The sequence below is a fragment of the Acomys russatus genome, chromosome 10 (assembly GCF_903995435.1).
Source record: "Acomys russatus chromosome 10, mAcoRus1.1, whole genome shotgun sequence".
In the NCBI taxonomy this organism is placed as follows: domain Eukaryota; kingdom Metazoa; phylum Chordata; class Mammalia; order Rodentia; family Muridae; genus Acomys; species Acomys russatus.
In genome coordinates, this window is record NC_067146.1 from 14,174,489 (window position 1) to 14,201,141 (window position 26,653).

At 50.0% G+C, this 26,653-nt stretch overlaps 3 protein-coding genes across 3 annotated transcripts; 1 reads left to right on the forward strand and 2 right to left on the reverse strand.

The window, feature by feature from the left end:
• Positions 1–5,074: 5,074 nt before the first annotated feature.
• On the reverse strand, positions 5,075–16,949 carry Fscn3 (fascin actin-bundling protein 3). Its single transcript, XM_051151849.1, is given in 8 exon segments — positions 5,075–5,256; positions 7,670–7,875; positions 8,187–8,357; positions 9,619–9,721; positions 9,723–9,782; positions 12,291–12,409; positions 13,165–13,861; positions 15,827–16,949. Coding segments are annotated over 7 exon segments (1,500 nt in total). The 5' UTR covers positions 15,971–16,949; the 3' UTR covers positions 5,075–5,256.
• A 411-nt stretch (positions 16,950–17,360) lies between these two features.
• Positions 17,361–20,462, reverse strand: Arf5 (ADP ribosylation factor 5). Its single transcript, XM_051151840.1, has 6 exons — positions 20,303–20,462; positions 19,681–19,761; positions 19,220–19,329; positions 18,782–18,853; positions 17,982–18,107; positions 17,361–17,863 (listed from the first exon to the last, which is right to left on the reverse strand). Exons 1-6 carry the CDS (start codon positions 20,367–20,369, stop codon positions 17,777–17,779), a joined length of 543 nt encoding a protein of 180 aa, XP_051007797.1. The 5' UTR covers positions 20,370–20,462; the 3' UTR covers positions 17,361–17,776.
• A 1,459-nt stretch (positions 20,463–21,921) lies between these two features.
• Positions 21,922–25,706, forward strand: Gcc1 (GRIP and coiled-coil domain containing 1). The gene is made up of 2 exons (XM_051151845.1): positions 21,922–23,306; positions 24,289–25,706. Exons 1-2 carry the CDS (start codon positions 22,275–22,277, stop codon positions 25,597–25,599), a joined length of 2,343 nt encoding a protein of 780 aa, XP_051007802.1. The 5' UTR covers positions 21,922–22,274; the 3' UTR covers positions 25,600–25,706.
• Positions 25,707–26,653: the final 947 nt, after the last annotated feature.

The following is a 26,653-nucleotide window of genomic DNA, read 5'->3' on the forward strand; positions in this document are numbered from 1 at the left end:
CAATAATAAAAACTTTTTTAAAGTTAGCAATAGTTCTCACTATCATTTTTTCCTCATAACAATGTGCCCTATCTATCTCTCTATCTATCTGTCTCTCTCTCTCTCTCTCTATCTCTCTCTCTATCTATCTCTCTATCTATCTATCTGTCTGTCTATCTGTCTGTCTTTCTCTTTCTACATCCTAGTTTATGTATATATGCATTATATCCAGCCATACTTGTCTGTCCGCCCCACGTATGTAGGTGTATATGCACCTGTTGCTGTATGTAGGTGTATATGCACCTGTTGCTGTATGTAGGTGTATATGCACCTGTTGCTGTATGTAGGTGTATATGCACCTGTTGCTGTATGTAGGTGTATATGCACCTGTTGCTGTATGTAGGTGTATATGCACCTGTTGCTGTATGTAGGTGTATATGCACCTGTTGCTGTATGTAGGTGTATATGCACCTGTTGCTGTATGTAGGTGTTGGGGCCACACATACGCAAACACCACGTTGCATCTTAGCACTTCACTCTTAAGTCCTCCAGAACGTCTGGAAAACACAAGTACATAAGAGCCTTATTGGAATAACAAACCATAATATCATAGCCACACCTAAGAAACTTTACTACAGTTCTTTTATTTGTTTGTTTTCTTTTAATGAGAGGGAGTCTCACTCTGTAGCTCTCTGGCCGTCTTGGAACTCACTATGTAGACCAGGTTGGCTCAGACTCATTAAGATCTGCCTGCCTCTGCTTCCTAAATGCTGGGATTAAAAGTGTGCACCACTAGGTCTGGGAAGACAATATACTGTCGTTCTTTGGTCTAAACAGTTTCCCAGTTGCATATATATTTCTGCCATAGCAGCAGAATGGAAAGAACATTTTGGTATTCTGCTTTCACGTTTATACATGTTCCAGGAGCACACTTGAGTCCCAAATTGTCTCAAGCACGTCTGCAGAGAAAGCTCCACGCTTCTCCTGGGTACTCTCTGGATGTGAGAAAAGGGACAGAGCTGGAAAAAGGCAGCTGAGTGGATGGATATTTGGAAAGGAAGGCAGGCTTATATTTCTAAGTTCTCTCTCTCTCCCCTTTCCCCCTCCCACCTCCCTCCCTATGTAATCCCAGTCTGGCCTTAAACTCATGGTCCTCCTGCAAGTATTAGAATCATAGGTGTGTGCTGCAGATTCCCAGCACATCCTTCCTCTTCTTGAAGGCTGGTGCAGATGGGGGTGTGGGGGTGCTGAAATGGTGGTGGCAAGAGGGGTGGGGTGGGGACACTGAATCAGGGCTTGCCATTCAACTAGTCTTATTACCAAACCGTCCGAAGCTGGTTGTTCAGGAACTGATAAGCACCCACACATCTATTCATAGTAACTCACAGTAAAAAAAAAAAAAGACAATCAGCTACCCGCCTGGTCCAGCCACATTCCAAACACCACCTGTGGGCCGTGGCTACCATGCTGGACAGGAAAGAGTATGGCTCACTTACACCAGCAGAGAAATGCTGGACATGATTGGACGGCTAGTGTAGAAGAACAGTGCCCCTCCCCTGACTTGCCTGCTTTTGACATGGCACGATCTGCTTGGTAGAGCGGCCCAGGAAAACAGGCAAGGTTATGTGGGAAGACAACCAGCACCACACAGCTGCAGAACAAGCCGCTCACTTTAGCAACAGGGTGTTGAAGTCAGCAGCAACGGTTGGAGCTGTCTTATTTCTGCTGAGGGCCATGCCTGAACAACGCAAACAGGCGAAGGATGAAGGAGCGCCTGTGGGGACTTGGGTATAAGATTGTGTGTCTGCTCGTGTTTGCACACACACACATACCCCTCCCAACACACATTCCAATGATTCTCTCTGTGTGTGTTTGTGTTTATAGAATGCTGAGGAAGAGGTTCTATGTTAAATGGCCCGAGAGGCTCTAGTCTTTAGATAGGACCTGCTTTGCAGCAGACGCTCAGGTTGCCTGGCATAGCCTTGAACTCCTGAGACCAAGGACTTCCGACTTCTCAGGCTGCTGGGACTGCAGGCACTCACCTCTTCACCTGGCACTGGGCTGTGTTTAACGTTCTGCTCTCTAGCATTTTCGACTAACGTTCTTCCACATATCTTGAGAAGAAGTAGTGAAATCTAAGGCCATTTTTCTCCCTCCAAATTGATTTTCTTTTGTCTTTAATTTTAGCTTTTCTCATCAGCGGACTTTAAAAGTAAACATTTGTTGTCATAGGGGGCAATTTGCCCAGAGTTGGAAACACAGATGCTAGTTTTTTTTTGTTTTTGTTTTTTAAAGTCTGACTTTATTTATTTATTTATTTATTTTATTTTCCAAGACAGGGTTTCTCTGTGTAGCCTTGTCTGTCACAGAGATCCACCTGTCTCTGCCTCCCAAATACTGGGATTAAAGTCATGCGCCACTGTCACTGCCACCCATTTTATTATGCTTGTTTTTATAGAAAACTTGTATTTATGGCAAATAACTTGGGTTTTGTTTTAGATGACAGTGATAAAAATATTCCTTCCTAAATGAAAGTGTTTAAGAGTCTATGTGAATCAAAATGTTAACAGGACTTAAAGGCTAAAGTAATGAAGACAATGCAAGACAGACACACAGTTTGGAAGTCCTGCCTTGACACCAAGGACAGTAGGCAGCAGTCACGTGAGTCGGGTGCTCTGCTGTTGTGGGCCCTCTGAGCTGGGGGCCCTCTGAGTTGTGGGCCCTCTGAGCTGGGGGCCCTGCGAGCTGGAGCACCATTTATTCAAACATGAGAAAAGGAACCATAATTTTTATAAATTTAAATATTTTTTTGAGATTATAATATAACCACATAATTTCCCCTTTATTTTTTTCACCTCCAAACTTTTCCAGGTACTTCCTCCCTTGCACTCTTTTAAGTATTGCCTCTTTATTCTTTGATCTGGTGTGTGTGTGTGTGTATGTGTGTGTGTGTGTGCACATGTGTTTGTGTGTGTGTGCATGTGTACAACCTACTCAGCCTGTGTAATGTTACTTGTGTGTTTTCATGGCAGTCCACTTGGTATTGGATAACCAGTGGGTGAACTCTTCCCCAGGGAAGACTGTTTCTCCACCTCTCAGCATTCCTTAGTCGCCTGAGGTCTCCTGAGATTCCCCATTCATGTTACTTTTATGTCCTTTGCTGTCATCCATCTTTGGGTCATGTTTAGGCAGCCATGATTACACTGATCTAATAAAGTGGTGGTTGTTAGGCTTCTAACCCGGGACAAATAACTGAGGCGCCTATTTAACATATCAAAGTGGACCTGATCTTCAGGTTGTGGAGCACCCCCAGTCCCTACTGCCCCCTAGTCCCTACCGAGGCACGCCCTGGCCCCTGCCCTAGACTCTGCAGCCCACGGGCTGGGCTGCCCTTCCTTATACAATCCAACCATTCTGGTTACCTGGCTATTGCACCTGGTTCCTCTGCCCCACAGACTATAACGAACCTTCTCCGTCATACTAGCCATGCTCCTTTCCTTTATTTTTCTTTGTTTCATTCACCGGGTGCTAAAGCCTGGGACTAGTCATATCTTTTCCTTTTTTATTTTTATTCTTTAATTCCTCTGGTGCTTAGAATTGCTTCCTGTGGAACTCAGCTACTCCAAGCCAAGCTGCTGACCTGATTCTCCTAAGGTATCATTTGTCTGTGAAGTTGCTAAGATTTGTGAGACTCCTCCAAGATCCATGATATCAACAGCCCAGAGTGGCTAGCTAGGTCTTTAGTATGTGATTTCCAGGCATGATGGCACACACACACACACACACACACACACACACACACACACACACACCACACACACTACACACACTACACACATACACACACGCATGCACGCACGCACACACCCTACTTAGTCCATACAGTGTTATTTATATGTATATGACTTCAGGTCTGACCACTAGGTATAGAATAGCCAATAAACATGCTAACATGTGGACAGGGAAGCCCACAAAGCCTCAACCCTAGACAAAGAATTACAGGCGACTAAGGAATGCTGAGGGCAGGAGAAACAGTCTTCCCCAGGGAAGAGTCTAAAAGACATTTAAGTCACATCTGCATTCTGAATCCTTCGAGGCAAGACTGGTTCTCCAAGGCGCCATTGGGACACGTATTAGTTGGGACTGAGGGTAGGGAGAATGTGTGAACCGTGAGTGCCCTTCCTCCCAGGCAGAACTTACAGCGTCCTGGGCACACAAGGTTCGACCTTCAGCCAGACTCCAAGTCTTCTCTCTTTTATTCTTATTTTTAGCTAGTATTCAAAAGAATGTTTGTGTGGCTTGTGTTGTGGTGTGTGTGTGTGTGTGTGTGTGTGTGTGTGTGTGTGTGTGTGTGGTTTTTACAGGGTCTCACTATGGCTTGAAACTTTCTTAGCCTCTTGAGTACTGATTACAGGCACACATTACCACGCCCAGCTAAGGAATGTTTTATTGACATTTTTATGTGTGTATATGAATATATATATACATATATATATATATATCTTGCTCTTTTTCACTTTTATACTCCTCCCCATATCTTTTTTTGTCTTGTTTTGTTGAGACAGGGTTTCTCCATGTAGCCTTGGCTGTTTGGGACTCACTTTGTAGACCAGGCTGGCCTAGAATTCATATCAGTCCACCTGCCTCTGTCTCCCGAGTGCTGGGAATAAAGGTGTGCGCCACCACTCCTGGCAGCTTTTCATTTTTAAATGGTCCCTTTCCTTCTTCTGCTTTCCTGTTACATGTATATGCATGTGTATATTTAAATTCCACATATGAGAGAAAACCTGCACCATTTGTCAGTCGTTCCTGCCACTTACCCTCTCGTGCTCCTTCTTTCCTTCATCTAGGCCTCTTCTACCTCCTCATAGCCCTGCCCCCGCCCACAGTTTCATGTCATTCATATGTACATGCATGTTCTGCAGTGAGACAAAGTGTCCTAGTCCAGACCCTGCACCTCCTGAGCCAGCCACACACACACACACACGCACGAGGATCGTGGGGGTGGCCTGCTGTGATGTATTGTCGCTTGAAACAGGTGCTTTGCTAAACTTGGTAGGAATCCTGAGCCAGCCACACACACACACACGCACGAGGATCGTGGGGGTGGCCTGCTGTGATGTATTGTCGCTTGAAACAGGTGCTTTGCTAAACTTGGTAGGAAAAATTGTACAGCACATATTCTTCTCTTGGATCTTGACGCTGGGCCTCCTGCTCTGTTGGGCTGAGAAGTTGTTCCTGGAGGGTTTAGAGTCTGGCTGATGGTATCCCACTGACCTGGAGAAAGAGGAAGAAATGGCCTTCAGCAAGCCTGAAATCCAATAAGAGGAGAGAAAATAAAGTGATTTATCCTCTTCTCAAGGAGGATGAACATTAAGCAAGGTGAAACTAATTCATAGGGAAATTAAAACCTTCCATCAGATTTCAGAGTAAGGAAGGCTGTGCAGTTTACTAAGAACTTGTCTTTTTCTTTTATTAGATTTAGTGATCAAGTATGTTCATAACAGCTTTATTCATAATAGCCAGAAACCAGAAACAACTTAGATGCCCATTAACCAAAGAATAGATAAAGAAAATATGGTACACTTACACAATGGAATACTACTCAGCTATTAAAAATAAAGACATCATGCAATTTCCAGGCAAATGGGCAGAACTAGAAAAGATCATCCCGAGGGAGGTAATTCAGACCCAGAAAGGCACACTTGTAAGTGGATATTAGCCACAAAGCCCAGGACAACGAGGCTACAATCCACAGACCCCAAATGGCCAAGGAGGGCCCAATGGAGGGTGCTTGAATCTCACTCAGAAGAGGAAATAAATAGACACCTGAAATAGATGGAGGGAGGGACCTGGGTGGGACATGTGGAGAGTAACAGGGGTGGGGATCAGGGGTGGGAAGAGTGGGGGCCAGGAGCAAGGGTTGGGGGTGCGGCAAGGACTGGTAGAGAGAACGGAAATCATAGGGCGGCATCTCTGGGACAGGGCAGACTTCCTGGCTAGACCCCTTGCAGTGGGGGTTAAGGAGCCTGAAGTCACCACCTCCTGTAGCCAGGTGGGGACTTCCAGTGGAAGGAGCTTGGGAAACCTACGTCAAACCAAATGTGAAGCGTAATAGGGCTTCATTTTCTTTTTCACAGCTTGTACATAGTAAGGCGGCTGTGTAGAGGACATGGGAAGAAGTCACAGCTTGTACACAGTAGGGTGGCTGTGTAGAGGACATGGGGAGAAGTCACAGCTTGTACACAGTAAGGCGGCTGTGTAGAGGACATGGGGAGAAGTCACAGCTTGTACACAGTAGGGTGGCTGTGTAGAGGACATGGGGAGAAGTCACAGCTTGTACACAGTAAGGCGGCTGTGTAGAGGACATGGGGAGAAGTCACAGCTTGTACACAGTAAGGCGGCTGTGTAGAGGACATGGGGAGAAGTCACAGCTTGTACATAGTAGGGTGGCTGTGTAGAGGACATGGGGAGAAGACCACATGGAATGAGGTGCGGCTGAGTGTGCTGCACTCAGCACTCAGGGGGTGGAGGCCACGAGGATCCTGAATTCAAAGTCACCCCTGACTACAGAGGAAGTTGAAAGCCAGACTGGACTATATGACAACAGCAGCAGCAGCAGTGATGAGAACAAACCTACAGTGCTTTCTACAATGTTCATTTTTACTTCCCAGCCCAGGAAAATGAGGCCTGTGAAAGGGCAGGGTTAAGAACAACTACCCCGGGGCTGCTCTTCCGAAGGTCCTGAGTTCAATTCCCAGCAACCACAAAGTAGCTCACAACCATGTATAATGAGATCTGGTGCCTTCTTCTGGTGAGCAGGTGTACATGCAGGCAGAATGCTGTATACTTAATACATAAATTAACAGATAAATAAATATTAAAAAACAAAGCAAGTATCCTGGAGTTCTGAACAGACAATTGTGAAACAGGTTGCACGTTAAAGGATTGGATGGGGAGGAATCTAGGGACCAGAACTGTTACTGGGGGTGGGGCTGGGCAGTTACTGGGGGTGCCTAGACTGACGATGGCAGCTATAAAGCAGATGCACTCAAGAATTTGGACAGCCACCGGAAGGAGCTGAGAGAGGCAGTGCTGAGGCTCTGACCCTGGCCATCTGGAAGGGCTGTGGTGTTCAGGCTGGGAAGGAAGACATGGCCTGAGAAAATTACCTCAGAAGGGGAGGACCGTGGCAAGGGATCAGCCATGGTGATTTCAAGCGACTGGAGGGCGAAGTTAAACCACTCTTCCATTAGGAGGTTGGAGGGGAGTGACGCTGGCATTCCAGAGAAGACTCAGGGCCGGAGATAAACCAAGTGGGTAAGGACGGAAATGCCTATTCCAACTACACACGTCCTCAAAAATCACCCGTTTTCCCTTAAAATCAGCTAACCTTCTGAATCTTGAGGGAAACACAGGCCTGCTTGCAGTCCCACAAGTCAGTGCAGCATAATATTATGGGGAACAGACATGAAGCCTTTCTTCCCTCTCTGGCAAGACCAGGTTTAGAAGGTCGGAAGGAACGGTGGAGATTTGGAACAAATGCCTGGATTTGGAGTTTGGTCAGCTCGTAGGCAGAAGTCGGTCCGCTCCTGCACGGTGCCTTTGTACCATGAGCCTTTGCGCCCACCTCCATCCTCCTCTTGTGCCTCCTGCTTCCCGGGACCTGACGCCACTTGCTCCCCCTTACCTAAAACTCCCAGATACATTCTTTGGTAACGTGTTCGCTGTCCGCCAATAGTGTGCCACTTCGGTCGGCTCGGATGTAGAAGCCATTGGGTGCCAGCACAGTGAGCAAGCTGCTCCCCTGAAGCTCTATACAGAAGTTGAGGGCAAATTTTCCCCAGGGACGGAAGGTGCCAAAGGATGTAATTGACCAGAAGGATCCACCCTGTGCTGGGGAGGGAAGAGCTCGGGTTGGTTGGCCATTTGGACCTCCAAGGCGGCTTCCCAGAGGCATGGCACAACCCCTCCCCCCCAAGCCCCTCGTGGGGAATTACAGCTTGTCTGCACTAGCAGCTCCTCAGGAGGACCAGCGCAACCTCACCGAATCCTCTTCTGCTAGCCCACTCTAGAGCAGGAAACCCTGCTTCCCTGTTGGTGATGGGTGGTGCCTGGAGCCTGGCCCGGGGCTGGGGCTGGGCCTGGATAGTGACTTTTGCGTGCGCGGGGGGGGGGGGCGAGGGGGGGGGAGAGGGACCACTCACTCTGAAAGTGATAGATGCCCTGGCGGCAGGGCAGGAGCTGAATGCAGTCGGGCTGGTCCATGTCACACTGCATCAGGTCACGGTCGGAGGAGGAGCCCACATACCCATACCGACCTCGCAGGACGAGAAAGGAGCGGTTGGCAAACCGAAGCCCCAGCTCCTCATTTGGGCCTGAAAGAAACAGGACGGGGTTATCTGGATAGGCTGGCTCTATGTGACTTCCCAGTTGGAAGAAAAGGAGCAGGAAGGATGTGCAAGGGTGCTGTCAGTATTTTTCTGTGTATTCACGGAAGCCAGAGGAAGGTGTCAGGTGTCCTCTCTGTCACTCTTGGCCTTATCCCCTTGAGACAGGTTTTTTTGTCTTTTTTTTTTTTTTTTTAAGACAGGGTTTTTCTGTGTAGTCCTGGCTGTCCTGGATTCATTTTGTAGACCAGGCTGGCCTTGAACTCACAGTGATCCACCTGCTCTGGCTCCTGGAAGTAGGGCTTTTTAAAAATGAACCCGTAACTCAGTATTTTTCATGAAGGTTGGCAGCCAGCAAGCCTCAGCAGTTCTCCAGTCTCTGCCCCTCCCCTCCAGTGCTGAGGTTATAGGCGCCCACACAGCAGCCCGCTTTTTATGTGGGTGGTGGGGGTCAGAACTCAGGCCCTCACACTGGGGTAGCAAGTGCTCTACTCTCTGAGTCATCACTCAGTCCAGCCCCAGAATGTTGTCTATATTGCAACCTTTAATGAACACCTCCTGTGTGCCAGGTCTTACTAGGTGCTTGTGAAATGACTTCAGCTCAGCACACAGAAATGTAAATATCCTCCATTCTTTGAAATGTGTTAACTTACTTAATCCCCACCTCAACCCTGTGAAGCAACAGAACAGAATCCTTGGCTACAGATTTTTTTTCTTTTTCATTTCTTTCTTTTTTCTTTTTCTTTTTCGTTTCGTTTTGTTTTGTTTTTTGAGATAGGGTTACTCTGTGTAGCCTTGACTGTCCTGGACTCGCTTTGTAGACCAGGCTGGCCTTGAACTCACAGCAATCTGCCTGCCTCTGTCTCCCGCCTCCTGAGTGCTGGGATTAAAGGTATGCGCCACCACGCCCGGACTGAGCGCGCGCGTATACACACACACACACACACACACACACACACACACACACACACGTAAGCTCCTGATCCCAACTCAGCGATTCCAATACCTTAAAAAAAAGGGGGGGGGGCCAATGGGTGGAAACACTTGCCACAGATGCCCAACAACCCAACTTCGATCCCTGAATCCCACAGAGAAAGGGGAAAACCAAGAGAACTGGTTCCCGAGGGTCGCCCGACCTCCTTGTTCATTCTTTCTCTCCCCACATGTATGTAACAACAATAATAAACACAAACTTAACATAAAAGTCGTATGTGGCTTGGGTTAGCCTGGGAGGAGTAGCTAGGCTCACCTGGGATGGAGGCAGTTGCCATCAGCAGGCCATTGGATGTAATGCTCAGGAACCGCCCATTGGAGGCCGACTGCAGGCTGATTTTCCCACAATTCCAGTGCACCCCGGAAAAAGGTGTCAGACTCCATGGGGTGCCCATCAGCTATGATTGCCTTGTGGCGCCTCTGCAGAGAATGTGGATCAGGAGTAAGGATGACAACTGCAGCTTCTCCTGGATCCCATTCCCCTCCCCTTCCCTCCCCTCCTCTCTTCTTCCCTTCCCCTCCTCTCTCCTCTTCTCCCCTGTCCTCCTCTTCCCTCCCCCTCCCCTTCCCATGCCCTTCCCCTCCCCTTCCCTCCCTAGCCTCTGTGCTTTTCTAGAGTATGCTTTCAAAACTTCTTTGTAAGGCAATAAAGAAAAAAATTATCTCCATAAAAACAGTGTTGTGACCTCAGATCTTCCACCTCCTTCACTCTGTAGTATAACCCAGTGAAAAGCATAAATAAATAAACTTTGACCCAGACTCCAAAATAATTTTGAAATGTTTAAAGTGAAAGTTAAGTTATAAAACACCTAGAAGACCCGAGAGAAACAGTTTGCAACTTGGGGGTTGACCAGTGATTTAGTGGGATGGAAAAGGATTAAACATTAACCATTTGGCAAATTGGACTTTGTGAACAAAAAACAAACAAACAAACAAACAAAAACCCCTTGCTTTCTAAAAATGTCATTTAAAAATACAAAGGAATCTGGAGTGGCAGCGTACGCCATTTATCCCAGCGCTCAGGAGGCAGAGGCAGGCAGATATCTGTGACATCAAGGCCAGCCTGGTCTGCAGAGTGAGTCCAGGCTGGCTACACAGAGAAACTCTGTCTCGGGGGTGGGGGGAAGGTCTGGGTGTGGTGGCACACGCCTTTAATCACAGCAGAGGCAAGCAGATTTCTGTAAGCCTGAGTCCAGCCTGGTCTAAATAATGAGTTCTAGATAGCCAGAGTTACACAATGAGACCCCCATCTCAAAACAAAAACAAAACCCAAAAACGAATCGATAATAAATGAGACAGTGCACAGGCTAGAGACAGCATGGACGCAGGCTAGAGACAGCATGGACGCAGGCTAGAGACAGCATGGACGCAGGCTAGAGAGAGACAGCATGGACGCAGGCTAGAGACAGCATGGACAGCACATAGATTTGGCAAAGGACGTCAATTTAGAGCATATGAAGATCTCATAGAATTCAACCATAAGACCATAGCCCCAATAATAAATGGACAAGAATTTGAAGACATCTAGCAAAAAAGACATACAATTATCAACTAGACATTGAAGAGATGCCTAGATAATCACTAATAATAATATAAACACAAACTGAGGCATTGTAAGATGTTACACAGCCACTAGAGTAGCTACAGTGGGGGGGGGGAAGGCAATACTAAGTGCTGGTGAGGTTGGGCAATATAAAATTTGTAGAAAAATATGAATTTGTAGGAGCATCCTACAAAAACACACTACTTCAAAGATGTCACACCACACTTAGTAGGCATATGTACACATGTATAATTTAGAAGACAGAAAACAAAGCTGCAGCATAAAGTGTCTAAAAACATGAATGTAACAAACATGGACGCTCAAGGAATTGTACTTTGTTATGCTTAAGACTATTTTCCATAACACGACTACAATCAAGCCACCTTACCCTACAACCATGCAAACGAACTTGTTTTTCTTTACTTAGGCTCTTACGTAGTTTAGGTTGGCCTCAAACTCGATACATAACCAAGGTTGGACTTGAACTCCTGACCCACCTGTCCTGATCTACATGCCTCCCAAGTGCTGGGATTGTAGGCAGGCAGCATCGCACTCAGCTGGAAACGTCTGACACTTTCTCGAGACGTTAAGTACACATCCATCATGTGACCCAGTAGTTCCACCGCAAGGTGCTTATCAAGATATATGAAAGTAAAAGCCTGTGAAAGACTTCTACACAAATGTCCATAGCAACTTTACTCACAGTAGGCCAAACTGTAAAGAACCCAAGTGTTTAACAACAACTGAATAGATGAGCAAAGCATGCTCATGTGAGCAGTGCTTATACAAGCAGCCACTTCATAGCTGCTGAACTGCTGACAGGTGCAACAACACGGGTGGGTCTTGGTAAGATTCTGCTCTCCAAAAGAAGTCCATATACCATATATACCATATATACCATTTGAGTACACTTAGATGAAATTCTGGAGCAGGCGAAACTAATCTAATAATGGCAGAACAAACACAGATCAGTGGTGTGAGAAGGCCAAGGCTGGAGCAGAACTGTGAGGGGTAGGCGGGAATCCATATAGTGGCAGAACTGCTCTCTGACTTGTGGTATGGCTATGGCATGGTTGCACGTTATACATATTTGTTGAAGTATATTGAATTTCACACTTAAATTAGGTCAATTTATTCATCTAACTTTTTTCACACAATATGTACTGTTATACTGTCATATAATTTCCATTTGTTTTAATTATGCCTTATTAAACTAGATTTTTTTTTAAAGAAAAGAGGGCCCTTTGGGGGGAAAGTGAGGGTCTATTGGGTTGGGCCACTACCGCTGACCTAATCTTATCTGACACGTTAGGGAAGGAGAAAGTATGTCTAGACGGAGAGAGGTCAGAGTGCACAATTTCTTGCATGGAAGACCAAAGTCTCACCTGGGCTAGGTAGCAGCCATTGGATGAACGGAGTTGTAAGGTAGGACTCTCACTGTCACATTCGTACTGGAACAAGGACATTTGGGTCAAGCGCTCAGAAGCAGCACATACCTCAGCGTCTGAAGAGAAAGTAATAAGCAGCCTTTTAACTCGGGTCTGTCCCTTCTCCACACTTACCGTTGGGTTTCCCTGTACTTTTCCTCCCTCAACATTATCATAAGAATCTGGACAAGCCCAGGTGACTTTCCCCTAATGCCTCATCAGTTAGTCTGCCTCACAAGATGCCTCCTTGGGGACCCAGGATCTTTCTTATGACTAGCTTCAAATTTTCTTGCTTGTCCAGTTAGTATTTTGCTGACTTGACACAGGCTGGAGTCATCCGGAAGTAGGGAAGAGTCAGATTGCCTGTAGGTAAGTCTGCTGAGAGCATTGTAAGTTATTAATGGATGTGCAAGGGCCCAGGGCCCAGCCCACTGTGGGCAGTACCATCCCTGGGCAAATGGTCCTGGGTGGTATAAGAAAGCAGTGTGGGCAAGCCGTGGTGGTGGGGGGGGGGGCACAGCCAAGAGGCACTATTTCCCTGGTTCTACTTTGAGTTCCTGCCCTCATTTCCCACCGTGCTGCCCTATAACCCAGAAGTGTAAGTTAAAAAAAAAAAAAAAAAACCCAAACAAACAAAAACAAAAACAAGACAAAACAATCAAAACAAAACAAAACAACAAAACACCTGAACTCCTTTCCTCTCCAAGTTGCTTTTGGGCATCGTGTTTATCACAGCAACAGATAGAAACTAGGAAACATGCTGCATACAGTCCCCTCTTTTCAGCCCCCTAGCCCTTTCACCTCACAGGATGGCACTGGACCCAGTACTTGCCATAGGTGACAGAGATGAATCTCCGAGTCTTAGACCTCAAGCTGACCCAGGTCGGGAAGTGCTGTAGGACGAACCATTCCTCGCCCCTCGTGGGAGTGGAGCCTAAGCCCAGGAGTAGATGTGTGCCCTGTGGATACAATGTGCCTCCTTCCCCATCACAGAGGGCCACAAGTCCTCTCGGCCGTACTTGCATGTGAAAAGCTGTCTGGGATGAGCGTTGAGGGACCAGGCGGTCTACATGAGACAGGAAATGGTGTGTAGAAGTCTCCAGGTGGTAGCATCCGTCTTGGAAATGTAAAAGGAAACCACATTCCTCTAGGCAGGGGACTGGCGCGTCCACCCAGATTCGGCCCACGGTGTGGTCAGCTCGGGCATAGCTGTGGTAGCTGGGGCTGTAGAGAATCACGTGGATGTGCAGGGCTGGCCTGGGGGTCCACATATGGTAGGCGGAGAGAACCCTGGAGTTACAGAATACATCCTCACCGTCGGACTCCAGATAGCGGCCAGAGATTATGCACTGGAGGGTCCACTTGCCGTTTCGGTGGAAACGGAGCAGGAAGCAGCCGTGGTGGCTGGTCCTCGGCCTGCCATAGCACACGGTACCGTCTGCTTCACACAGCAGGTAGAGACCCTGCAAGCTCTTGAGTCGTACCACAGCCTGCGCGTCGTGTTCATTGCTCACCAAGAGTTCCCAGGTCTGAAGGGGAAGAGGAGGGAAATCAATGCAACCACGTCAACAGCTGAAGCCGCGACCCTTTGTCCCACCAGCTCCTCCGATAAGACTTAGTCACCCTCCCTTCCACATCTGCCTTGGCATCTCTACTTGCTATGAACATCTTCTTGTTCAATTAACATAACTGAGAAGATTTCTGGGTTGCTGCTGCTGGTGTGGCAGCGGCTGGTGGCACTCAAAAGGCAGAGGTAGGTGGATCTTAGTGAGCTCAAGGCCAGGTTTGCATAGCCAGTTTTAGACCAGTCAGGGATGCACAGCCAGCCCACTGTGCATCTTTGGGCAAATGTTCCTGGATGGTATAAGAAATCAAACTGGGCAAGGCATGGGGAGTTAAGCACTGTTTCTCTCTGTTTCTGCTTGAGTCTCTGGGCTCACTTCCCTCAGTGTTGTGCTGTAACCTGTCTCAAAACAGAACAAAATAAAACAAACAAACAACAGAATGCAACAACAACAAAAAGGATCATGAGTGCCCACCTCTAGAGCCATAGGGTTTCTTAAGATCCAGTTGGGGGCTGGGCATGGTGGCGCTCGCCTTTAATCCCAGCACTCGGGAAGCAGAGGCAGGTAGATCACTGAGTTCTAGGTCAGCCTGGTCTACACATCGAGTCCAGGACAGCCAAGGCTACACAGAAAAACCCTGTCTGCTGGGGCGGGGGGAGTGGGGACCAGAGAGATAGCTCAGTGTAAAAACAGTTGCCTCTAAACCTGACAGCCTGCCATCTGTCTCTGGAAGCTACATTTAAAAAGCTAGATGCAGTCTGGTGAGACGGCTCAGTGAGTAAAGGCACCTGCTGCCAAGACTGATGGCCTGAGTTTGATCCCTGGGTTCCACTTGGTGGAAGGGAAGATATAATTCCTTCAAGTTGCCTTCTGACTTGCACATGGGTGTCATGGTACACCCATGTGCATGCATGTACACACATACACACAAAGAAGTGAATAAATAAAAAAAATGTAAAAAAAAAAAAAAAAAGCCAGACATAGTGGCGTCTGTAATCCTAGCACTCCCATGGCAAGATGAGAGGCAGAGAAGGGAGAATGTCCTGGGAGCTCAGAGTGACCATCTAGAACATACAGGGTGGGCAAAGCCAAAAGATATGGGCTTAACAAGGTGGGAGGACAGAACTGACTCTGGAAGACTGTCCTCTGACCTCACATGTATGTGCTTGTACACACACACACACACACACACACACACACACACACACACACACACACACACACACACACCAAAACCAACCAACCAAACAAAAACAAACCAAAAACAAATTCTAGATAATTACCTCAGAGAAGCTAATCTTTCCTCTCTCTCCTTTGCTCCCACCCTTCAATACATAAATGAAAACAAGCGTTGCTTTATGCTTTCTTTCTTTTACCCTTTCTGCAGTCCCTGCCCAGCTAGCACAATGCCCAGGACCTCCGCCTGCAGGGTCCACTTCTCCAACAGAAGATCAAGAAATGCATCCTGACTCTAGGTGTGGATGCCAAGGCACAGTTCCTGGGTCCAACTGTGGCAAACTTGGTTGCGTGGGGGAAGACTTGGCTCCTACTTTCTCTCTAAAACAGAGACCAAGGCAGCAAGCACTTGGGTCTGTACTATGGCCCAACTTCCTCTGGATGTCTGGGTTCTGCCTTCTAGCCTGGATTCCCTCCCTCTCTGCTTTGTGATGACACAACCATGCTGTGCTGGGATGGAGTGTAGAAGCAGCCAAGCCGGCACTGAGACTTCATCTTAGGAAAACAACTTTGAAAGGAGGAGCAATGAAGACCCTCAAGCAAAAGTCTGGAGTAGAAATGTCTTGGTCTGGCTAGAGTGAAGACTGTGCCAGCGATGAGAAGTGCAGCAGCACCACCCTCCCACCCACCCACCCACACACACACACACACACACACACACACATTGGTTCTAGTCCAGGTTTGCCTTGTTACCTGTCTCCTGCCCAAACTCTTTGCAGTGGCTGTGACTGTACTCTTATCTGCTTCAAAGGAGAGGTAGGCTCCTGCCCAGCTGATTAGCCCAACTCTTAGGTCCTCCACCTTTGGATGCGTGTGTATCCAGTCCTCCTCAGCCATTCGGCCGGTACCACAGGTAATGACTCTTTCAGGCCCAGGCTTCCCCCCAGTGGTGAGGTCCCACAGGCCATATGGCCGGGAATAAGGCCCGTAGTACCCACCAGAAGCCGGAAACTTTCCAGGCAGAGGTCTGGCCTAGGGCCCAGCACCTTTATGACCCGGGAGCATTGTGACTGTAAAGGCTAAAGGCTGCCTTCTATCCCACCATAGTGGGGAAAGGACACTGGCTTGGTAGCATCCATCCATGGGCCAAGGGAAACAGGTCCAGAGCCTTTGGCATTTGTCTTCCTGACTAACTCCAAGCAATGAGGTAGGATTACACTGGGAGTCAGTACCGTGGCCGGTAACTTTAGATCTGTCCCTCCCTCTCTTATTAACAAGATAGGAATCAACCTACTTACTTCCTTACATGGGGTTTCTGCTTGGCTCTCTGTTGCTCAAGTTTCCTTTTCCTTTTCTTTTCTTTTTTTTAAGTTCAAGTCAGCCAAGGGGGTAAAATCTATTGGTTTTTCGGGACCTTAGGAAGACAAGGCCAAATGTTTTGGGAATTATTTTGTAAGGAAAGTGAGGAAACCGGACACATGACCACTGAGAATGAAATTACATTTATGACCTTAGAGGCTCAGAAGCAATGGCCTACACGGAGGAAGCGCCAACACTGTGCTTCACCAATACCAGCTGTCTTACACGTAAATTGGCTGGGCCGAAAACCAGACTGGCCAGAATGGACACCAGCCTCTCCCTCCCCCACACCCAAGAGGCTCTGCTGGGTTACTTCCTGCAAAGCTCAAGGAGAAAAATCTCAGCCTAGAGCCTAGACAAACTGAGAACATGAAATGGTAGACGGAAAGCTGTGGTGGTGACAACAGGTCTTGTTTAAGCTTTGCTGGGATCCACAGGGAAGCAGGTAACCAATTCTGCTTGGAGACTAGCCCAGAGCCCTGGTCTGTTACGTGCTGTTTCCTGGTTCTGCATAGGATTCATCCCTAGAAGAAAGCATCCTAGCGGCTCGAAGCACAGGCTCCACCCCTGACTGGTAGGTAAGTGAGGCTAACAGACGCTGACCAGTGCTGGAATCACCTGGGTGACTTAAAATATGCGTGCTGTCGGGTGACCAGATCGATCATTTTCCTTAAGTGTGTCTTGGGACCTATCTTCTTAATATCTGTTTCTCCCCTGTGTACAAAGCTACAGCTGCTAAGTAGCTAGTTGAGAGATAGGAAAAGACTGTGGTTTGTGGAATGAGAAAGGTTTTCACACCCTTAAATAACCATCCCCAGAATGGAGGAAGAAATGGGCATATGTGTGCTGACCTCACAGCCTCAGCTGCTTTGAGCCTCTCCCATGTCATCTTTTGTTACCCAGAGTACCTCAGCTTCCCAACTTCCAGGCTACAGTCCACACCGGGTACAAACCACAGCAAATTTATTACTCAATATCCAGTTCCATGTCATAGCACCACCCGGAGCCCTCACTTTCCTCCCCCCAAATCCTGGCCCCAAGGGTACACCCAAAACAGAGAAGAACAAAATTAAATCCAGATCCTCGCTCCTCCCCTGGAAGAGGGGGCCTTGGCCAGGAAGCCCTTCCACAGGTCCCAGCAGGCAGGAGAGCAGAGCCCTCTGTGCCAGAGAGCAAGGCTCCAGGCTCCAACAACGAGCGAACATGCAGGCAGGAGCAGGAGCAGAGGCCTGTCTGTGGGGAGGGAGAGTGGGGAAGAAGGGCACTGCCTGAGGAGGCCGGGAGTCTGGTCATCCCGGGATGCACGCGGGAGCTTCCGGGCAGCAGGGGCCTGCCCCTGGCTGGCTAGCGCTTTGACAGCTCGTGGGACAGCCAGTCCAGCCCATCATACAGGCCCGTGCCTTGGGTGGCACAGGTGGCCTGTACGTACCACTGCAGGAAAAGAGAAGGAAATCAGCATTAGGGTAGAGAAGGGAGACCTTTGTACCCCTGTCCAGCTGGGGCTCCCGAGGAAAGGCTGGCCCCAGGGCGAAGGGGACAAGGCCCTCACCGTGCGGCTCCGCAGGTGCTGAAGGCCCAGCTTGTCAGTCAGCTCGCTGACAGGCATGGCATTGGGCATGTCCTGCTTGTTGGCAAACACCAGCAGCACTGCATCCCGAAGCTCGTCCTCCTGCAGCTGCGAAGGGAGAGTGGAGGGGGAACCTGTGGCTTCGAGGATCTCTAGGCACCTTGCTGACTACACCGTTTCTAACTCCCAGGTTCTTTGTAGGAAATACAGGGTACTATGTGTAGTTTATTGCCGAACACAAGACAATTGTAAGTGAGGTAAAAACCTCTAAACTTTACCTCCAGAAAAACAAACAAACCCTTCTAACTTAAGAACTTGCTCTAAGCAAACATGACAAAAATTCCAAACAGAAAAAAAAAACCAAAAAGAGCCGGGCATGGTGGCAGGGTAGGGTAGGCAGAGGCAGGTGGATCTCTGCGAGTTTGAGGCCAGCCTGGCCTACAAAGTGGGTCCAGGACAGCCAAGGTCACACAGAAATCTTGTCTTGAAGAAAATAGCAACAACCAACAACAACAAACCAGAAACAAAAACAAAAACCCCAACCAAACAAAAACCAACAAGTGTGAGATGCTGTCTCACTTTACCATAGATAACCCCTCCTTCTCTCCCAACTCCTTAGACTAAGATGGAAAAGTATTTAAATAAATAAAGAAGTCCTGTTCACACGGGGTGAGACAATACTTAACCAGCGCCACTAAGAAAACCTCATACTCCTTACTCTCAGGGTACTGGACTTGCGTACCAGCTCACGAGAACCTCTGTTCCCAGGTCTGGACACTTACCATCTTCTGGAGCTCATCAGCAGACTCCTGGACGCGCTCTCGGTCATTGCTGTCTACCACGAAGATGAGGCCCTGGGTGGGAAGGAAGAAGAGAGCATTCCCACCTCGGTCCTCCCTAACCCGGCCTTAGTCTCACTTCTCCCGTCTTGAACTGTATCAGCCTTTCTCATCTAGTAAACGCCTAACAAGGCTCTGCAGGGACCACGACAAGGAGAGAGGGAGCAAGCTGGAAGATGTGTTGTTCAGAGTCTCATTTGACAGTGTGGCCCTAGAACTCTGTTTCCCAGAATAAGCCTTGGATGACTTCTTAAGGATGAGTAAAACCTAGCTAAGCAAAGAGGGCAGAGGCAAGGGTCCAGGACTCAGCCAGGAGCTCAGCCGGGATCTAGCGCCCCTCCCCGGGGTTGTCTGTCCCTCCACCCTCCATGCCCACTCCACCTGAGTGTTCTGGAAATAGTGCCGCCAGAGAGGCCGAATCTTGTCCTGGCCTCCGACGTCCCAGACTGTGAAACAGATGTTCTTATATTCCACTGTTTCCACATTGAAGCCTGCAGATTTTTTTTTTTTTTTTTTTTGAGGGGAGGAAAAAAAAAGTCCTGAAACAAACTCATTAAAAACCACTCGGATCTCTGCAGGCACACAAGCCCAGAAGGCAGTGACCACCAAGGCCAAGGGGGAATTGGAATCCAGAAGGACCAGAGGTCAACAGATATGCCAGTCTCATGGTCCACGCCTCAGGCCCCATCAGGCGCGTAGAGATACCGTGACCCACTTCTCAAGTAGTTGTGTCTGGTGTCAGGGTCAGGAACTGATAAGGGCCTTGCCAGAACTGGGAGCAGACCCCGGAGAAGGCCCGAAGAGACATTCTCGCCATCGTGCCGCCTCGCTCCTGGACTCACCTATGGTGGGGATAGTGGTGACGATCTCCCCCAACTTCAGTTTGTACAGGATGGTAGTCTTGCCAGCAGCATCCAAGCCAACTGCAACAGAGAGGGACACAGAATGGCAGCGGAGGCTAGGGAGCCCCCTAGAGACCAGGAAGAGAGAGAGAGGCCTGGCCAGCTGATGGTGGTTTGGTGATGGGGGCGGAGAGCGGGAGCGCTTCCAGGTGCGCGCTGTTCTCCACCTTCCGGGCCTGGAGGGCAGTCTGGGTGGCGAGTGCCAACTCGTGCCCCTCAAGTGGCGGAGGGGCGAGAGGGGCTTGGGAGGTAGGGAGCCCGGTAGGAAGTCCGTGTTCCCTAGGAAAGTCGTTTCCAAGGGCGGAATCCTTCCTTCTCAACAGCCGGGCTAGGGCGGAGGAAGCGTCACCCCACCCAGGCCCCAGCTCCGGGCTTCAGGCCCCGGGCCGACACTGCAGATCCCGGCCTGCACGGGAGCCGCGGCCCCCGAGGCTTGGGCGGTGTGTGGAGGGGTGTCTCGGGATCAGGGTACCAGGTGTGGGGGGCTAGAGGGGGACGCGGGGGCGGGAGGGCTGCGGCGGGGCTGGCGCCCCATCCGGGCCGCGCGCCCGATCTGCCTCACCCATAAGGATCCGCATCTGCTTCTTCCCGAAGATCCTCGAAAAGAGCGCGGACACCGTGAGGCCCATGGTGGGGCCTGGGGCGGGGGTGCGGGCAGGGGGACGCGGGGTGAGGGCTGGAACCGGCCGGCCGCGGGGGAGGGGGATGGGGCGCAACAGCAGAAGGAGGTGGCGCCGCCGCCGCCGCCGCCTCCGCGCGTCCGGGCCCTCCCGACGTCACGCGGCCCCGCCCCTCCGGCCCCACCCCGGCCCCGCCCCCAGGCGCGTTTGCGGAAGAGCTGAAGTCTAGCAGCGGGGCTCAGGTCTCCAGTGACTGCGTGACTTTGCTTTACCCTTCAGCCATAGACTCGCATTCCTAAGAAGGCTTCGACAGGGTCTAAAAGTACATTTAAAAAAAGATTCTCAAAGTGGCTTCTGTTTTGAGACACTGTGTCCACTATGTCACTATGTATGTAGCCTTCCGTGGCCTGGAACTTGCAAGGTAGACCAGCCTAGTCTCAGACTCACAGAGACGCTGCTGCCTTGGCCCCCGGAGTGGGTTCTTGATTACAGATATGCTGTCTTCATCCTTGTTGTCACCCCCACATCACAACTGTCAATCTTTTTCTTTTCTCTCTGAGGGGTCCTCTCCAGTCTTCCTGCTCCCTTGGTATCTTCACAATGTCATTGGGCATGGTGGAAAGTGCCTTTATTGCTGAGCCATCTTAGAGGTCCCACAAGAGTCTTGATGGCATCCCCCCGCGATTAAATCTTGTAATGTCTCCTCACCCAAGATGAAATCCAAATGCCTTTAAGTTGGGTCCTACCCTGTGTTTCAGCCTCGTCGGTAGCCACCCCCTCTCCCATGCCCTAAGCTACCAATTAGGGATGATTCTTAACGCTGCCTGAGCCAAGTCAGACTCACTGAAACCCCAGAAACCCCAGTAAACGTTTCCACTTTCCTTGCTGCTTGGGGCAAGGCCATGTTCACGGTGCTATCTGGCATAGCACTTAGTATTTTGAGAGGCAGACTGAGACAGTATTCCTACACTCAGTAGCTGAGTGACATTGGGCATGTTATCCCTCTCAACTACACGTTTCAATAACTGTAAGCTGGTGCTAATGATTCCCCCTGAAAAGAATTTTGCAAAGACTAAATAAGCAAAAACTCCTATGGGACCGCCTCCGCCCCCATCCCCACCCCCAGCATAGCATACGCTGGTATTCAAGATGGACCTTATAGCTATATAGTGCTCCTCTACAAATAGAACTAAGGAAGGGAACTGTTATGCCTTATGCTAAGTAGGTGCTGGCCTCGTTTTCCCAGTATCAGTCGTAACTGCTGGTTTTTAGGGATATTTTGGACTTTGCCCCAAGTAGTCCGATGCGTCTTTCATCTGGGTTTTTAGGGCAAATGCGGTGCGACGTCGCCCCCTGTCGCTTGCTTCAGGGCAAAGTTAGTCATCCTCTCCAAATCACCGCTCAGGTGTTGGACTTTGCTTTTCCCAACTGTCCTCCGCCGGGCTTCACTCCCTCTCCAGGCCACCGAGCATACCCTGCCTGCGGAAGCCCGCCCATCTGGCGCCCTCTGTGGGCGGGGTCTATGGCGTTTTGCCTCCGTCACTTCCAGGGGACCCGGAAGTGCTGTTGGGAGCAGCCAGAGTTAGGAAACCGTGATGGAACCGAGCTTAGCGTAAGCCCTGGGCTGACCTGGGCCGAAGCGGGGCGGGCCCGAGTTTCGGTGGCTAGTGGGGCGGCTGGGGCGGAGCAGCTTCTGGGCCGGTACCAGGAAGCCTTGGTTGAGTGCTCCTGCTGGGCCAGCGCCACCCCGCCTTTTTGCCCCGCCGCAGCGGATCCTCCTCCCGCCTGGACAGCTGGGTGGACCGGGTGTGCTGCCTGTGGCCAGACGGTCCTCCCTGCTTCCCTTCCAGCTGTTTCTGTGGCCCTGTCCAGGGCTGCCAGACGCTGACGTGGAGCAGCCCACTCCAGAACCCCATGGAGAAGTTTGGGATGAATTTCGGGGGTGGCCCAAGCAAGAAGGACCTCCTGGAGACCATAGAAACACAGAAAAAGCAGCTTCTCCAGTACCAGGCAAGGCTCAAGGATGTGGTCCGAGCGTATAAAAGCCTGCTGAAGGAGAAAGAGGCTCTGGAGGCCAGCATTAAGGTACTGTCGGTATCCCACGAGGCGGATGTAGGCCTCTCAGGGGGGCAGCCTCCGGGTCTCACGTTTCCTGACTCTGCGGATGACCGGTGCTCCACCCACAGTGAGGATAGTACTGGAACCGCCACCAGCTTGGATACTGCAGCCAGTCTTACGAGCATCAAGGGTGAGTTTGGAGTCGAAGATGACAGAGTGGCCCGTGGACCACTGCCTCCAAAGTCCGAAGAGGCCAGTGGGTCAGAGAGTGGCGTTAGTAGTAGCAGTGGGGACGGGCCATCTGCGGGTGGTGAGATGGACAAACGACTGCAGCAGCTGAAGGCTCAGTTAGCTACTTTGACTAGCTCCTTGGCCACAGTCACCCAGGAGAAGTCCCGCATGGAGGCATCTTACCTCGCGGATAAGAAGAAAATGAAACAGGATTTGGAGGATGCCAATAAAAAAGCCGAGGAAGAGAGGGGCCGTCTGGAAGGAGAAGCGAAGGCGCTGCAGGAGCAGATTGCAGAAACAAAAGCCCGACTCATCACACAGCAGCACGATCGAGCTCAGGAGCAGAGTGACCATGCCTTGATGCTGCGGGAGCTGCAGAAACTATTGCAGGAGGAGCGGACCCAGCGCCAAGACCTGGAACTTCGCTTAGAAGAGACCAGAGAAGCCTTGGCAGGGCGGGCATATGCGGCTGACCAGATAGAAGGGTTTGAACTGCAGACCAAGCAGCTGACTCGGGAGGTAGAAAAGCTGAAAGGCGAGCTGCAAGCAGTTCGGGATGAGAAGAGCCGACCAGACCCCAGGCTGCACGAGCTTCAGCAAGAAGCCGCCCGGCTTAAAAGCCATTTCCAGGCCCAGCTGCAGCAAGAGATGAGGAAGGTAATTATTCTTACCTCCTTCCGGCGTTTTAACCACCATAGGAAATGGTAGAATATTAGAATTTTTTATTTTTCTCTTTTTGGTCATTGTAATAGATAACGTGTGTGTGTGTGTGTGTGTGTGTGTGTGTGTGTGTGTGTGTGTGTGTGTGTGTTTCAGGAGGCAGGGCCTTACCATGTAACCCATACTGGCCTTGAACTCGCTGGGGTTAAAGGCACCCCTCTCCCCTCTTAAGACAAGGTCACTGAGCTCTTGTCAAGCATTGCCTGGTGCTTGTTAGTCCCTTGAGTGTTGGGATTGCAGTCTGGTTCCACATTCCCAAAATGCACTCTGATGTTTGATGCCAACCGAAAAGTTCCACCAGTGAATCCTAGGAAGTCTTGTTTTGTGTAGTGTCCTTTCAACAGGATGAGGAGTTTGTGATTATTTCTGGATCCAAACCAGATAGCTCCATCCAGACCTCTTCCTGTTGGCATCTCACTTGTTGTACTGTTGGTGGCAATATAGTGACAGCTGTGGAGTGTCAGGTTGTATGCATCCTGAGAAGTGTGTGCTTATATAGGTAGAGTGACTGAAGGAAGCAAAGGGGTTCCCCTGCTGGCAGCTCAGGTTTGCCTCTTTTGGAAAACTGTTTTATAGGGTCTCCTTTCAACATAGAGAGCATTCCAAGGTGGTTTTGAACTTCCAGGGATGTTGGGAAGGGGAAAGAATGTTACATGGCTTCTTTAAGTGATTTGGAAAGCACATGATTAACAGGAATGCACTTTGTATTCAAGCTCAGTGAAAAATGGAAAACTCTTGTAGATAGAGCACACATACAAAGGACCTTCAACAACAAGAAAAAGCCCCAGTTCCCACTTGTTTCAGGCCATTCCAGTCCCGTGACCCTTTCACTTGTCTGTCTTGTTCCTCCACAGCCAGTTAGCTGTAGGGTTTTGTGACTTTTCTGGATGCACACTGTCATCTGTTCTTTGCTTTGCAGACAGCCCTTGTGGAAGACCAGCTTCGCCAGCAGTCCCAGGTAGAAGAGCAAAGGGTAGCAGCCCTGGAGAACCAAATCGCTGAGGTGTCCGAGCTGCTGGGCACCTACGAGAAAGCCAAACAGAAAGACCAGCTGGCCATACAGAAGCTCAAAGAGCGAATTTTGCAGCTGGACCTGGAGAACAAGACGCTGGCCCTGGCAGCCTCTAGCCGGCCCCCTGTCGACATCCACGGAGACGAATCCAGTCTGGATATCAATGTCCTGAAGGACAAGATGGAGAAGCTCAAGAGGCTCCTGCAGGTTGCAGCCAGGAAAAGCCAGGTGACCCTGGACGTGGAGCAGCTCTGTGACGCCTCCGAGGTGGTGCCCGCCTCGGAGGCTGCCGACGGGGAGAAGGCTACCGCGCGGTACTACCAACAGGAGCTCAAACAGCTGAAGGAAGAGTTCGAGCGTTACAAAACGAGAGCCCAGGTTGTGCTCAAGAGCAAGAACAGCAAAGACGGGAACCTGGCGAGGGAGCTGGAGGCAGCGCAGGACCAGCTTGCTGAGCTGAAGGAGAGGTACGTCTCCCTGAGGTTGTCCTGCGAGGAGCTGGAGTGCCAGCACCAGCAGGAGGCTGAGGACTGGAAGCAGGAGCTGGCCCGGCTGCAGCAGCTCCACCGGCAGGAACTGGAGCGCAGCCAGCTGGACTTCAGGGACCGCGCGCTGAAACTGGAAGACGAGCTGCACAAGCAGCGCGGCCGCGCCCTGGCTGTGCTTGCCGAGAAGGACTTGGAGCTGGAGCAGCTCCGCTCTGTGGCCTTGTCCTGCGGCTTGCCAGGACGCAGAAGCCCCGTGGGCGGAGCGGGTGGTGGAGCGCTCGGCGACCCAGCTGACGCGGCTTCTTCCTCAGACAGCTTGACCCAAGCCTTGCAGCTTGCTGCTGCCAACGAGCCCACTTTCTTCCTTTACGCTGAGCAGTTAGCCCGGAAGGAGGTGGAGATCACGTCCCTGAGGAAGCAGAAACACAGGCTGGAAGTAGAGGCCCATCAGCTGCAGGAAAGGCTGCTGGAGGAGGGGGAGAGGCATCGGGAGGAAGTGAGAGCCCTTCAGAGCCACATCGAAAAGAACGTCAGGGACCAGAGCAGGGAGGGGGCCAACCTGGAGTATCTGAAGAACATCATTTACCGCTTCCTGACCTTGCCAGACAGCCTGGGCCGCCAGCAGACGCTCACGGCCATCCTCGCCATCCTGCACTTCAGTCCTGAGGAGAAGCAAGTGATCATGCGGCTCCCAAGTGGCGGGAGCTGGTGGCCTTCTGGCAAGAGATGATAGATACCTTTCGATCGACTCCAGAAATCTCTGTGCCTCTTTCATGTGGGAAGGGCAGGCTGCGACCTCTGCTGCCCCATCTGTGGTCTCATGTGTTTCCTCCCTGTGTCGAAGTAGGATGGGATTTTCTGCCAAGTGCCATTAATGCATCCTTATCCTTGGGCTCTGGGGATACTGCAGGTGTTGAGACATCATCCTCTGGTGCTGTGTACGCGGTGCAGGTTAGGGAGAGAGGCTGGGGCTAAGAGGTGCAAGTTAGGGAAGGAGTGATGGTAGTCTTTAGAAATAAGATATTTTATCCTAGCTCAGGGCTAGGAGTAAGTGTGACTCCCAGAGGAGTTCGTCTGACTTTGGAACATACACATTAACTATGTATGTATTCCTTCTCAGTCAGAGTCTGGTCTGCTTTTGTCCTAATTCTCTGGGGACACTAAAAAATCAAGCTAGAAAGAGACCAGGAGGTTATACACAGTAATGGTTTGTCCAAAGGACTGTGGCAATAGTGTGTTCACCTCAGGAGTAGGGTCCTTGCTCCCAGGAAGCACCCCCTACTTTGTGACTGTCCTAGAGAGGGTCCTGAGGAGCACTCTGATCTCAGAGATTTCCCCAGTGGTCTGATGTGGGCCAGGCCAGGATTAAAAATAAACCTGCCTCCTTAAGGTTGGCCCGAGTGTGCCTGAATGACTTTTCTCTTTCCCTCAGCATTCAACTTGTATTAAGAAATGAAATCTTAGCGTCATTTTACAGATCATTTAAACAGTGAGCCAGGGGCCTGTTTGGATACAAGGAATTTCTGCCAAGATTTATCCCCTGCTGTGTTTGCTTTTGCAAAAAGAAGGTAATTTGCTGCAGATTCCAAAACACTGTTATGACTCTCACAGGAAAAGCGAAGTTCAGCTCAACTATTTCTGCCCTGTGGGTCTTGGAAAAGGTTAATTCTACCCTTTAAGGAAAGATAGTTCTCAGAAAATGTGGGTCAGAGTAACACCAGTTGCCCAGTTCTTCCCTTTGCTCAGTCTGCTCTCTTCCTGGTTATAAAGACCTTTGGGCCCAA